Raw genomic sequence first — 13,550 nt, 5'->3', positions numbered from 1 at the left:
GTAATTATTCATATTTTAGAAAAGAAGAGATTAAATTAAGTGGATAAATCATTGCCTGCTAATTTGTGTTCTATCCTGGACTCAAGCATAGATGTGTCTGACAGAAAGGTTAATGTGCATTGTTGGAAACTCTTCAATGCTAAGTAGAAGTATGTAGAACTGAAACGGTAGACTATGTTTGTAGTTACACTCTTCATAGGTGCACTGCAGGGAAGAACTGATGGGGCTGAATGTCTTTGTACTCTTTCCTCACATAGAGAGCACTTCCAGGATTGGAATATCAAAGGCGTCCTGGGTAAATGAATGAACAGTGAGGAAAGCCAGTGCTAGTGGAAGATAACAAAAGCAAAACACCAATACTCAACAGCTAATTTCAAAAGATCGTTGATTCTGGAAGGAGAAATTGTACTGGCTGGGAGTATTTGGCTCTGATTCCTTGATTCAACTATGAAAATATTTTTAATTAAAGAAGGCTGTGTTCCTGTGCGACTCTTTGGGTTCCGTCTATGTATTTATTTGTATGTTTGGGGGGATAACATACACACATGCCATGTGTGATATGGGGGTCAAAGGACAACTTGAGGGAGTAGGCTCTTTCTCCTTCTACCGTGTGGGATTGAACTCAGATGTCAGGCTTTACAGCAAGAGCTTTTACCCACCAAGGCTTCTTGTTAGTCCTCTTCTGAGCTTTTAATGTGCCTTTTCTCTGACCAGGAAGCTGAAAAATGAACTTTTAGAAGCAAAGCGTAGAAGTGGGAAGACTCACCAAGAGACCAGCAGAGTCTGTGTTCACTGTCACAAAAACCTTGGCCTCATCTTTGACCGGGGAGATCTGTGCCACGCCTGCTCACTCAGGGTGTGCAGTGAGTGTCGAGTCACTGGCCTTGATGGCAGCTGGAAGTGCACTATCTGTGCCAAAGTCGCGTGAGTTTCCCACCTTTTTGTACAAAATCCATATTTGATGATTGACAAGATTTGAGTGGAGAAAGTAAGAAATGAGAAAAAGAATTTTAAATTGAGAGTGGATTTAAAAGCACAACCTGGTTACAGGCTTGACAGGTATGTGTGTGTGTGTGTGTGTGAGAGAGAGAGAGAGAGAGAGAGAGAGAGAGAGAGAGAGAGAGAGACAGAGAGAGAGAGAGACAGAGAGAGAGAGACAGAGAGATAGAGACAGAGAAGCAGAGACACACAGAGAGATGCAAAGACAGATATAAAGGCACAGAGACAGATAAACGAGTGTTCAGTGGGACAGAAACAGGTAGAAGCAAATATAAAAGTAGGGAACAGTATAAAAAACAACAACCCCGAAGCATTATAAAATCGGAGACCTAATGGAATCAGTGTCTCCCTGTATTTAAAAGCCAGAAACATATTTTTTTCTATAAGCCCTTCAAGACACCACATGGCTTCTCCAAAGGCATAGACAGAATTCTTTTGGCATTCTTAAACATTTGAGATAACTGACAAGACAAGCGTCAAACATCCTGTGTGCTGTATGCATCAGCTGAGATGGAACAGTTACTTAACATTCTCCAGGTCTAGCTATTCATCAAAAAGACAAAGGGTGGCAGCTTTTCCATTAGGCTTCTGTTTAGATCAGTGGTTCTCAACATTTCTAATGCTGCAACACTTTAACACAGTTCCTCGTGTTGTGGTGACCTCCAACCATAAAATTATTTTCCTTGCTACTTCCTAACTGTAATTTTACTACTGTTTTGAATCATAATGTAGATATCTGTGTTTTCTGATGGTCTTAGGTGAGCCCTGTGAAATAGTCATTTGACCCCAAAGGGGTCATGATCCACAGGTTGAGAATCACTGCACTAGGATCTAGGTGTGAAGGCCCTATATAGGCACCAGCTTGACATCCCCATGTGCAATCAGTGTGGGTGTTGTCTTCAGCAATGGAGCCTTGCTGTCAGTTTTTGGAGAGCAACCTACTGTCTTGGCAACAGCCTGGATTGTTTGGAGATTTCCATGGGACCACTTTGGCCAGTGGTTCTCAACATGGGGGTGGGTCACAACCTTTTAGAGGTCACATTTCAGATATCCTACATATCATATATTTACATTATGATTCATAACAGTAGCAAAATAATTGTATGGTTGGGGATCACCACATGAGGAACTATATTAAAGGGTTACAGCATTAGGAAGGTTGAGAACCACCACCTTTGGCCAACAATTCGATTGGATGTAACTCAGCCCTATTACTGGAAGCTTCGTTTGGAGACAGGAAATGGCCAGTTGGGACTCCATCTCCATCTTAGTTTCTATTGCTGCAGTGAAACACCATGACAAAAGCAAGTTGGGCAAGAAAGGATTTATTGGGCTTAAATTTCCACATTGCAGTCCACTGAAGAAAGTCAGTACAGGAACTTAAACAGGGCAGGAACTTGGAGGCAGGAGCTGATGCAGAGGCCATGGAGGAGTGTTGCTTACTGGCTTGCTCCCCATGGCTTGTTCAGCCTGCTTTCTTGTAGAACCCCAGACTACCAACCCAGGGATGGCACCACCCACAATGAGCTGGGCCCACCCCCATTAATCACTACTTAAGCAGATGCCTTATAAGGTTGCCTACAGCTAGGTCTTATAGAGGCATTTTTTTTTCTATTGAGGCTTCCTCCTCTCAGATGACTTTAGCTTGTACCAAGGTCTGTAAAGAATTGTGTTAGGCTGGGCGGTGGTGGCACACGCCTTTAATCCCAGCACTCAGGAGGCAGAGGCAGGCAGATCTCTGTGAGTTCGAGGCCAATTTGGGCTACAGAGTGAGTTCCAGGACAGGCGCAAAGCTACACAGAGAAACCCTGTCTCAAAACTGCCTCCCCCAAAGAATTGTGTTGGAATTTTGATGGAGATTATGTTAAGTCTGTAGATTGATTTTGGTAGTATGGCCATATTGACTATGTTGATCCTACCAATTCATGAGCATGGGAGATCTTTCCATCTTCTGATATCTTCTTCAATTTCTTTCTTCAACGACTTGAAGGTTTTATCATACAAGCCTTTCATTTGCTTAGTTAGAGTTACACGCAAGATATTTTATATTATTTGAGGCTATTGTGAAGGTGTTGTTTCCCTGATTTCTTTCTCAGCCCATTTGTCATTTGTATATGGGAGGGATACTGATTTTTTTTTTAGTTAACCTTGTATTCTGCCACATTACTGAAGGTGTTTATCAGCTGTAGGAGTTTCTGGTAGAATTTTTGGGGTCACTTATGTATACTATCATATCATCTGCATATAGCAAGACTTTGACTTCTTGCTTTCCAACTTGTATCCCCTTGATCTCCTTCATTCGTCTTATTACTCTAGCTAAGAGTTCAAGTACTATATTGAATAGGTATGGAGAGAGTGGACAACCTTGTCTTGTTCCTGATTTAGTGGAATTGTTTACACAAATCTCCCAGGATTGATGCGAAGTTTCTCAATAACTATTTTTCCAATTCTGATCCAATACTTTTTAGGTTGATTCTTAGTATGTATTCTTTTCCCCTTTATTCCATTTCTGTTCATTCTCTGACATAGCTCAGACCCTCATTTGTTCTGCAAAAGGACCTAAGGCCTAAGACTCAAAACCCCTTTATTACATGGATCCTCAGACTTCAATATAAGATTTTACTTCCATGTATCTAAACTAGTTCTAATTACTAAATCACAAGACCTGTGGCCTTATGTTTTTAGATCAGTTCATTTGCTAGATAATATGGGTGGTAAATAAATGTCTAATTCACTATATCTTTCTTCTGAAAGACAGGAATCAGATTCTCTTTAGAGTATATTAACAAGAAATTAACTCTTAATATGTTGAGTTGAATTTGGAGATTGTCATAGAAACTGGCCTACCCAAAAGGAAAGAATCCTTTCCTGTGCTTCCCACTTAGATCACTTGTGCTACATATTTCACTTATTTATTACATTCCATATTGCGCTTCCTCTGCTATAATATAAGCCCCATAGCCATGAAGACAGGAGATTCAAACAAATCTCTGTTGTTCAGTGATGATGTCCTCATGCCTGAAGGAATGCCTAAAGTAGGTACTCCATGTGTATTTGTTAAATGAATAGGTGGATGGATGAGCAAGATAATGAAATGATAAATGGATGAATGAACGTGTTCTCCTTAAAGCACATCAGGCTGGAATAAGAGGAAGAAAAATAGAACAAATACAATTTTATTCTATGGGGAACATGAAGTTGGGCGGCGGGGGGGGGGGGGGGGGAAGAGCCATGGCAAGTATATCTGCCCTTTAAACAGAGTAAATGTCTACCCATCACAGAAAAATACAAGTTCTTGTTAGAAGATACAAGTATAAATATTAAAATATTGAACAAGATGCTTTGCTTATGAAGTATTAATATATTAATAGAAAACTTCTCAATCAATTGCCTTCTTTTTATTGGTGAAACATTAACTTAATCAAGCCAACCACCTATTTGTCTAATTGATCTACTCATCCACACATCTGTCCATCTCTACTACACATTTGGTATTAGCCTATTGGTATAAAAGAGGCTAAAATACAAGGATAGGGAAACATGGAATGCTTTCAATGGCTTCATAGTCTAACATAAAAAATAAGGTTATTGTGTTATTTTTTGCACCCATGAAAGAAACTCTTTGACATTCTAAAGAGAAAATAGCTTTTCATGTGTGATTCTTATACTTCTCCAGCAACAATTTTTCTACAGTTGGTTTTTCTGCAATAAATGTAAATTTACATGAGTATTTACTATATGAAAGTCCATGCTTACTTTTCCAGCTGAAAAATCTATTAGTAATACTTCCCTAATATTTAAGCTACTTATTTGGGTGCTCACTGAGACTAAAGCTTTCAATATTGGTAATATTCTGTTTGCTATTCATGGAGTAGTTTTCAATAAGGAAGCATAAATGATATTTTATTGGCAAAGACTGCCCTTTGTTTGTTATAAGAGGATATTACAGCCCTACTGGGCTGTCTCCATGTTTAATAGACCATTAAATTGAAATTCCCACCCTAACCTCTAAGAGATGAGATGAGTCAGAAGGTGACTCATTCTTGAATCAGTTGGAAGAACAACCTTTATTGTCATTTACCTTGGAGAAGGTTTTATTTCTGAAGCACTGAAATGTTTATAGCAAGGATTGGTAGAAGGAGGCTGCTTCCTTTGTAGGAATCCATTTTTGCCTTTGTTGCCCCTGAACTACATTTAAGATGTTTTCTTTGCCTGTATGTGGTTTGCAGTTTCATTATCATATGTACAGGGATTTCTTTGCATTTTTTCCTGCTTGGAAAAGAAGGAAACTAGACCTCTCCGTATGGACAAAGTGTTTGTGTTTCTCTTCCTCTGTTCTTTCAACCTCCAATGGTAGGAATTCAATAAATATGTACTATGTAGTGAATGAATTTATAAATAAGTTCAACTAGCTTCCTTGTGATTAACAGATGGAAAATAATATCTTAGTGTAGCTTACAAAGCATATCTTATTACAGGTGTCTCCAGTAGTTAATGATAGATAAGCAAACAAAATACTTTGGCTGATATGCCTGTTTGAAACAAGAATATAACTTCTTCACATTTACATAAATTTCCAAGTAAAGAAAACTTACATAAGCCCCAGGAGTTTAATGTTAATTCAAACCACAGGCTAACACTCTCAGATAGTCAACAGTCCAATCAGTGTTCACAGAGAGTAAGTATGGTGCGTTGTAATGTCAGTCAAAACCCATACTTCAGAGTTCAACTTAGAGGAAACTGTCGATTTTAAGCCTTGAGTTGTTTGAATACTACAGTGACATGGTAAATTGATTGAAATCTTATAGCAAGTTCCACATTTCTTTTTTTTTTAATCTTCTCTCATCACTTCTTTATTCTTGCTACTTGGCCCCAGTGGGCACACATGTGGAAGTGTACACACATTCACTTGAAATGCTAAGCATTGCTGACTATTGCTTTTGTTTCCATACATCCTCCCCCCGATCAAAGTCTTGTTGCACCTGACAAACATAAATTCTCTTCCGATGATATTGCCCAATGGAAAGAGTATGAGACTTGGAGTATTAATGTTGTCACACCTTTGTAGCTTTGAGGAAATTGTTTAACCCATGTGAGTTTCCTAGTCTATAAAGTGAGGACTGTCGTTGGTAGGTTACATCTCATAGCAGGGATTGGAGACAGCACATATAAAGTGCCTAGCACATTACTCGGTACCTGGTAGGTACTCAGTATTAATTTCCTGTTCTTCTATTAACTTTCTGTCTACACCCAGAAACTTCAGAGTTCTAAAAATGACAAACTACTCAAGTTCATACCAGAGGTAAACAAATACAGTTATAATAACTATTGTTCTCACACAGATGGCAGGAGGTAGTGACTAACAGCTCTGGAGAAATAGTATTTGTGGTATCTTTTGGCAGCTGTAGGTGTATGGTGAAGACAGTATGGAAGTCTATTTCCTTTAGAATGTAAACTGCCACACATGTACTATCCTCTGCAACACCCCCATAAGCACATACACAAGTAAGAGACAAGACTTTAGCACAGCCCATTGGATGATTTTCAAGTGCTCAGCTATGTCCTGTCATTCCTCCTGTTCTCATGTTACTCTGTAACTTCCCGCTCTGTGCTTTCTCTTTTGACTTCACTTATTTTTCTTGGTTTCAACAGCTCATGTGATTACTTTGGATCCACATGAATGATCTAGGACAGTCTTGGTATTTTAATATCACTTGATTAGTGGCTCAATTCTTGCTGTAAAATTGGATTACTTTAGTACTTACACGAGTTTCTGATTGACAGGAATCTTGAAAGAACGTGTTTAGAAATTAACATTCCACAAATACATGCATCTCTAGCCTAATTAATAATATATAAGCCTATAAATCTCTGGAGATATATCCAGGAATAATCTATTCAAATTTATTCTTTTGGCAGATTATATCTTCCTTAGATTTGATGAATTTTGTAATCTCTACAGTTATGAATTAACCACTCAACAATCTGTGCTTTTCAAGAGGTTAATAGTGCCACCAGAAATGAGTGTGAGGAGCACATGGTATGGCCATATTTTCACTGTCTAGGTTAACAGTTTGATATTTAGTAGAACTGTGGTGAACTTATATCTTCCCTTTGTGTCTTACACTAAGAAGCAGGCTTTCAATTACTATGAGGAATAAAGCTGATATCTTTTCCTGGATGAATTTTATATGTGGGATCCAATTACTGATTTTAAAGCACAGTTTGTTGATAAATCTCGATAAGATGCTCTGGAACTAGAAATCTCTATTTGGATCATAGTTGTTTTTCTTCAGCCACCATATCAGACTTACTAATTCTTGCAAAGTCTCATCCTCATGATACCTTGATTTATATTTTATCATTTCTTATCTTGTCAACTAAAGTGATTTTTTAATTAGCTTGCTAGTGTCTCATTTCTCTATGTATTTACCCAAATGTTATATAACTGAGTGTGAACTTTATTGTAAGTTTCCTATTGCCTCCAGAATGACATTTTGGCTTCTTAGCATGGCATTCAAAGGTTGCTATTACATAGCCCAGGCATACCTCTCAATCTCATTTTCTACTATAATCCTCTAAAATCATTTACCCAATAATACAGGACTATTTCCCTTCCTCATGCTCATGCCCTTATAATCTATTTCTTTGTTTAATTAGAAATAATTTTAGACTACCTAATGGCTTTTATGGTTCTATGTCTTTGTTGTAAGCCTCAAACTGAGCTTTCTAGCAGCATAGCTGCTATGGGTCGAATTCCAGGAAACTTGATTCATTTCACAAATGTTTACAAACTACAGTTCCAAATATTACTGCTAGAAAAGGTAACCCAAAGAACCAAGACTCCTGGCTTCATGTCACTGATGCTAATGAGGTTTGTGGTGAAGACATGAAATGAAGCTAAAATTTTAAAATGATGGAGTAGTCACTCATTCAAGTAAAAATTATAACTTGAAGTATAGATCAGTACCATTTATGTGCAAATTTTACACAATAAAATACCACAATAAATTTCACCATCTGTGTAACAAATGTATGTTAGTATATATAATAAAAACAAGAAACTATTGCTTGAGAGCACAGTCTATAAAAAGACTATTATTATAGTACCATGTGGGGAGGAGTTGAGTTACATAGAGATTGTCTCTCAGAGAGTTAATAGACCAATAGACAGGACTTATAATTCTAAGATAAAGTTTAAAGCTCTATAGGTCATAGAAAAGGTGAAGACATAAAAGAAAATCACAGACATTCCTAGAGGGAAGATAAGAGGTGATTACACATAGCCACTCTAAGATGGATAGGACCTGTTCTAGTTTTCTTTTTACTGCTGTGATAAAACATTGGCCAAAAGCAATTTGAAGAGGAAAGGGTTTATTTGGTCTTCATGTCCCAAGCACAGTTCGTAATTGAGGGAGCTCAGGGTAACAACTCAAGTAGGAGCAGAAGCAGGAACCGTGGGGGAAAGTTCCTTACTGGCTTTCTCTCTATGGCTTGCCCAGCTTGCTTTCTTATAGAACCCAGGTCTTAGTTCCCAAATGTTACACAACCCACAGTGGACTGGGCCCTGCCACGTCAATGATCAATCAAGAAAATGCCCAAGGCTAGTCTGATGGAGGCAGTTCCTCCACTGTAGTTACCTCTTGCCAGGTGACACAGTTTGCCTTGACTTGACAAAAACCAACCAGCACAGGGTCATTCAAGGATTCTTTCCCATCAATTGATTACAACTTTCAATTGATTACAAAATCCAGGGAGACAGTCCTAACAGGACAGTTTGATTTTCTTTCCACATCTGTTAGTTCCCTCTTGCTCAGGAATGCATCCCATCACTGTTCTCCTGGAATATCATGATAGGCTTTGTCCTGTTCTTTACTGTAGCCCAGCGTTTATGTTCCATGAAGGAATCTTCCCAAAACAGGTTCTTACTGATGCTGTTATCTCAAACGGGGCCTCATTTCTTATACTGAAGATCTTTTATCCACACTCAGCACTTTTACCTAAGTGGTTTTGGAAAGTTACCTATGCAAAGCTAAATCACTTAATTTTAGTATCTTCCTTTTGCTCCATGAGCAGGCAGCTGAAGATTATAAGTGGAGAATGGTTTTTTGAAGAGAAGGCAAAGCGTTTCAAGCAAGTCAATGTTCTGGGCACTGATGTTGTTCGACAGTCCATCTTAAGAAGAAGTCCAGGTAACTAACACAATTACTTGTCCCCAAGCCTTTGGTTGGGTTAAATAACTTCCCTATAGTAATGTTGCAGGTGAACACAGTTGGATTTTTTCCCCTCAATCTCATGGGCCATTTCACAACTTGGTAGCTTAAAATCTAAATCTGAAAATCATACAAATGAAGTCAATAGAAACAAACTTCGCACTGATTTTCCACATATCTGACATACTGCAAATTTAAAGGGGCCAGTCATCCTCATCATAGCCTGTTACTTTTCCAGACACATTTCTGGTGTTTTACTAATCATTTAAGAAAGCAACCTAAAGCAGGTGAAAGAAATGATTTCCATTTTGAAAACAATTCTTGATTTTTTTTCACCAAGTTTAATTTCAGATTTTCTTTTAAATGATAGTTTTCAAATTTAATTTTTGGTTCCTAACCAGGCACTGGTATTGTACCCTAAAGTCCCCACCCTCACAAATGGGAACATTGGGAAATGCCAAGGAGAATTTTGGTTGTCATAATGATTAGACTGAGTCAATGGCATTTACTGGACAGGAACCAAGTGTGATAAGCTGATGGGCTTAAAATATACAGGAAAGTTTTAGTCAATGAAAAATTACACTGGCCCAAAATACCAAAGACAACCAGTTTGAGAATGCTTTCCAGTGTACTCAAATTACAATCTAATTGATTCAGGATTGAATAAAGCTTTCTTAAATGCAAATTTCCCATGCATGGTTTATATAATAAAGGTGGAATGGGTACCTTTTGGTCTAGGAAGCTTACAACTGATATTTGTGTCACTTTTGGGTGTGTCACTCACCAAGAAGGGCTCCTAAAGGTGAGTAACATCAGGTCTGATGTTAGAAGAGTCAGGTTGAATGAAAATTATCCAGTCAGCTATAACCTCTGTGTATACTAAACCTCAGTGCTTTCCAGTGTGGGGGCTACATTGCCAGACTTAAGATACATGCACACATGTCTGTCATCCCAGGGAATCTGGCCTCTCATTTCCATGATCTCTGGCTGTGGTGTATTGTGGCACACTTGTGTTCACTACTTCTGGGAGACTGAGGCACAAAGGTTATGTACTTAAAAGCAGTCTGGGATACATAGTGAGTTCCAGACCAGCCTTAGGAACATAGAGAGAACTTGCCTCAAAACAAAACAAAACACCTATAAAAATGCTATATTATAGCCTTAATGCCTATAATCTATGGATTTAGAGATCTCTTGAACTTAGCATTTCATACCTTAAAGATATCTTTATTGCAGTCTTCCTCGGAAAGCTTATCATGCCACACCTTGCCCTAAAGAGTCCTGGTCTTATTTCTTAGTTATCTCTATGGCATTCAGCAAATTAGAAATACCTGTGTATACAAAACTTGGCATTGAACTGTAATTACCAATTATTATAGGCTTTTTGGTCTTGTGGCAACCTAGAAAAATGGGTGCATAAGAGAATGTGTTATCCTTTCTGCTTTTTGTATGTTAATTTATTTTCTATTTTTTCCATGAGGATCTGAAGAAATACAAAGCCAAGAGCAAGCCCACCAAGATGTAGACAAGTCAGATACTTCATCTTCCATCAGGCAGAAAGCCACTCATGATGGACCCAAGAGGAAGGGGTAAGCACAGCCTATCCACTCTAAAATAAATCATCTTTAGTGCTTCATGTCTGATGTGACTTTAGTGAGCCAGAGGAGGTGAGACACTCAACTTGGGTAACATTTTCTCCTACGGAAATGCAGTCTTAAATACTTTCAACCTCAGATTAAAAATTCCCTGGCTGGAGCCAGTCAGTGGTGGTCCATGCTTTTCATCCCAGCACTCAGGAGGCAGAGGCAGGTAGATCTCTGTGATTTTGAGGCCCATTTGGTCTACAGAATGAGTTCCAGGAAAGCCAAGGCTGTTACACAGTGAAACCTAGTCTCAAAAAAAAAAAACCCAAAACAAAACCAAACCACTGGCTGACCTGAATATATAAGAGTTCTTATTTCATTTCATTTGCCTTATTTATTCTTACGTCAAATGATTCCCATTACTTCAGGGAGATCTCTAGTCAGAGTTAGAGCCTTTGCTTCCAAATACCAGTATCCCTCCCTTCTAACCTAACTGCTGGTATATAAAAGCATAGTTACTTGAACATTCTATTCTCTATTTAAAATGCAGCCTTCCTTAAAGAAAAAAAAGTCACATTTGACGGCTTCGACTTAGTTCAGAAGGCAAATGTGCATGTTGAGTACTGCAATGAGCAACGGGAGACAGGTCAGAGAGAAAGGTGCAAGAAGGCACTGGGAATTGGCAGCGAGGTGCCACAAAAGAATAAGAGTTCCCCCCAAATAAAGACTGGATAGCAAGGGTTCTAAGGGTTCAAAGCCTCCTGGTGCTCCTCTCTAGGTAGCACTGCATTGTTCTCTCAGCAGAAACCAACATGAAATGCTGACAGTGACTGAGATTGTAGCTCTAAAAGAAGTATGGACTTTTCTCATTCTTTTCAGTGTTCTGAACTATGGGTGGGAATGAAATTAAAGTGTAATTTAACTCAGACTCTCTTGACGAACCCCCTTGTTCATTAATTAGCAGAAACAAATGCAAAAGATGTTCTAGAATTTCTTAAACTCCTATCCTAGACATTGAATCCTCCCTGTCCTATTGCATTCATGTATTTGTCCGGATTCCCACAATGCCTCGTGCCTGTGACTCTCTTGTCATCTTGCACTCTGACCCGTGCCCCATAGACACACACTGAATGGTAAGCTGTTTTAGTGCTGCCCCAGTGGCTTCTTTACTTTTGTGTTGAAGTATCTAGCATAGTGCCTAACCTTAGAAAGAACCCGTGGATTGACCGAATAAGGATCTCAGAGCCTCCAGATGCTGGTAAGAGCTATAGTTTGCAGACTTTAGTTCAGGCATCACAGTTAGGGCACACAACTGGAAAACAATAACTGACAAACACAATGAGTCACACAGATCCTGACTCATTCAAACCACCAGAGCACCGGGCTGAGTCCTGCTGGCACTCAAAACTGGCAGCTGTGGTTCTGCCTGTAAGGACGGTAATATCCGGTTCGAGAGGAAAACTTAACACCTAAAAGTTACTAAGTTTTAAAGGCTTGTACGAAAATATAAAAGGGCAATACATGCCGTCTGGGCCAGAAATACAGCAATGTGATAATAAGTCACAAGAGATGGCATAGGCAATAAATGACACATATTAAATAAATAGATACTGGCTGCTTTGGGGGGTGCACAAGTCATCAAGACACACATCAGATTACAAGTGGGACTTGACAAGGAGATTGACAGATGGGTGGGGTTCACGTTACCAAAAGGAAGAAGGGGTGATTCTGAGCATCAAAAGCTAGTATTACATCAAGCATCCTTCTCACTCCAAGTGTAATTTTCCAGCAGAATGAAGGTTCTGACATTTTGACAGTGACATTTTGCTAGGGTCCCTTGAAGCAGAGACAACTTAGCAGATTCTATTAAGATTCTGCCAGTACCTTTAGAATCCATTTGTTCACTTAGACATTCTTGAATATAAAATAAGTGAAATGATCATCCTGGTACCATCTTCCTAAAGAATACAGCTGGGATTCTGTTGTTGTCATACTTAATACTTTTATTTATTCTTTGAAAACTCCAAATGTGTGTGCCATGCATTTTGATTTTATCCATCCATACTACTTACCAGCAAATCTCCCTTGGACTCACAAACTCATCTTCTTCTGCACTTCATGTGGTCTTCCAAAATTATTATTATTATTAATAGACCCCCGAGTCCAATTTTTATTAAAGTGTATTTAGAAGCAGCCATGTTTGGTGCACTCAATATCCTGGACTAGGACTTGACCTCCATTTCCTCAAAAGCTATTTTTGTTTTATTTCCAATTAACTACATGACATAGTAATGTGATCAGATTTTGCCCAGCATGTAACCTTTCTTTGTAGAAACTTCTTTACCAGAGAAGAGGTACCATGAAAGATACAAAGGCAGATTCCATTAAAGAATGTATGCACGTGCGCGCGCGCGCTCGCGCACACACACACACACACACGAGAGACAGAGAACACAAAGTGGGTAAATGGGGAAGGGAAGGTGGATTGGTGACAAGTTGGGGGAGTGAATGTAAAGAAGACATATTGTACAAAATTGTCTAAGCACTAATAAATAATTTAAAAGATATGTCATTCCCAGTGAAGCTCGGTGATACAGAGCATGCTTAGTAAGAACATAGCACATTCTTTTGTTCCCCAGAGTTGTTTTGGGTTCCATTAATGAGAAAGGTAGTCACAACCCTTAACTGTGCTGTGCTCTACATTGACACCTTTGTTTTCCCCAGAGACTCCCTTCTGTGCAAGTCAGCTACAGTT

At 38.8% G+C, this 13,550-nt stretch overlaps 1 protein-coding gene across 4 annotated transcripts in view; it reads left to right on the top strand.

The window, feature by feature from the left end:
* Sytl5 (synaptotagmin like 5) overlaps positions 1-13,550 on the top strand; it is a 119,569-nt gene that overhangs the window by 38,620 nt on the left and 67,399 nt on the right. For 3 of the 4 annotated variants that reach the window (XM_076562825.1, XM_042268985.2, XM_076562826.1), the window contains 3 exons: positions 715-924; positions 9,076-9,191; positions 10,693-10,801. In XM_076562825.1, coding sequence (XP_076418940.1) covers positions 715-924; positions 9,076-9,191; positions 10,693-10,801 — 435 coding nt within the window. The remainder of the gene's footprint in view (positions 1-714; positions 925-9,075; positions 9,192-10,692; positions 10,802-13,550) is intronic. The other variant, XM_042268986.2, reaches the window with a different exon arrangement.

The sequence above is a fragment of the Peromyscus maniculatus genome, chromosome X (genome assembly GCF_049852395.1).
Source record: "Peromyscus maniculatus bairdii isolate BWxNUB_F1_BW_parent chromosome X, HU_Pman_BW_mat_3.1, whole genome shotgun sequence".
Classification (NCBI taxonomy): Eukaryota; Metazoa; Chordata; class Mammalia; order Rodentia; family Cricetidae; genus Peromyscus; species Peromyscus maniculatus.
Note: the sequence above shows the minus strand (reverse complement) of the source record. Positions and strands in the feature narration are given on the sequence as shown.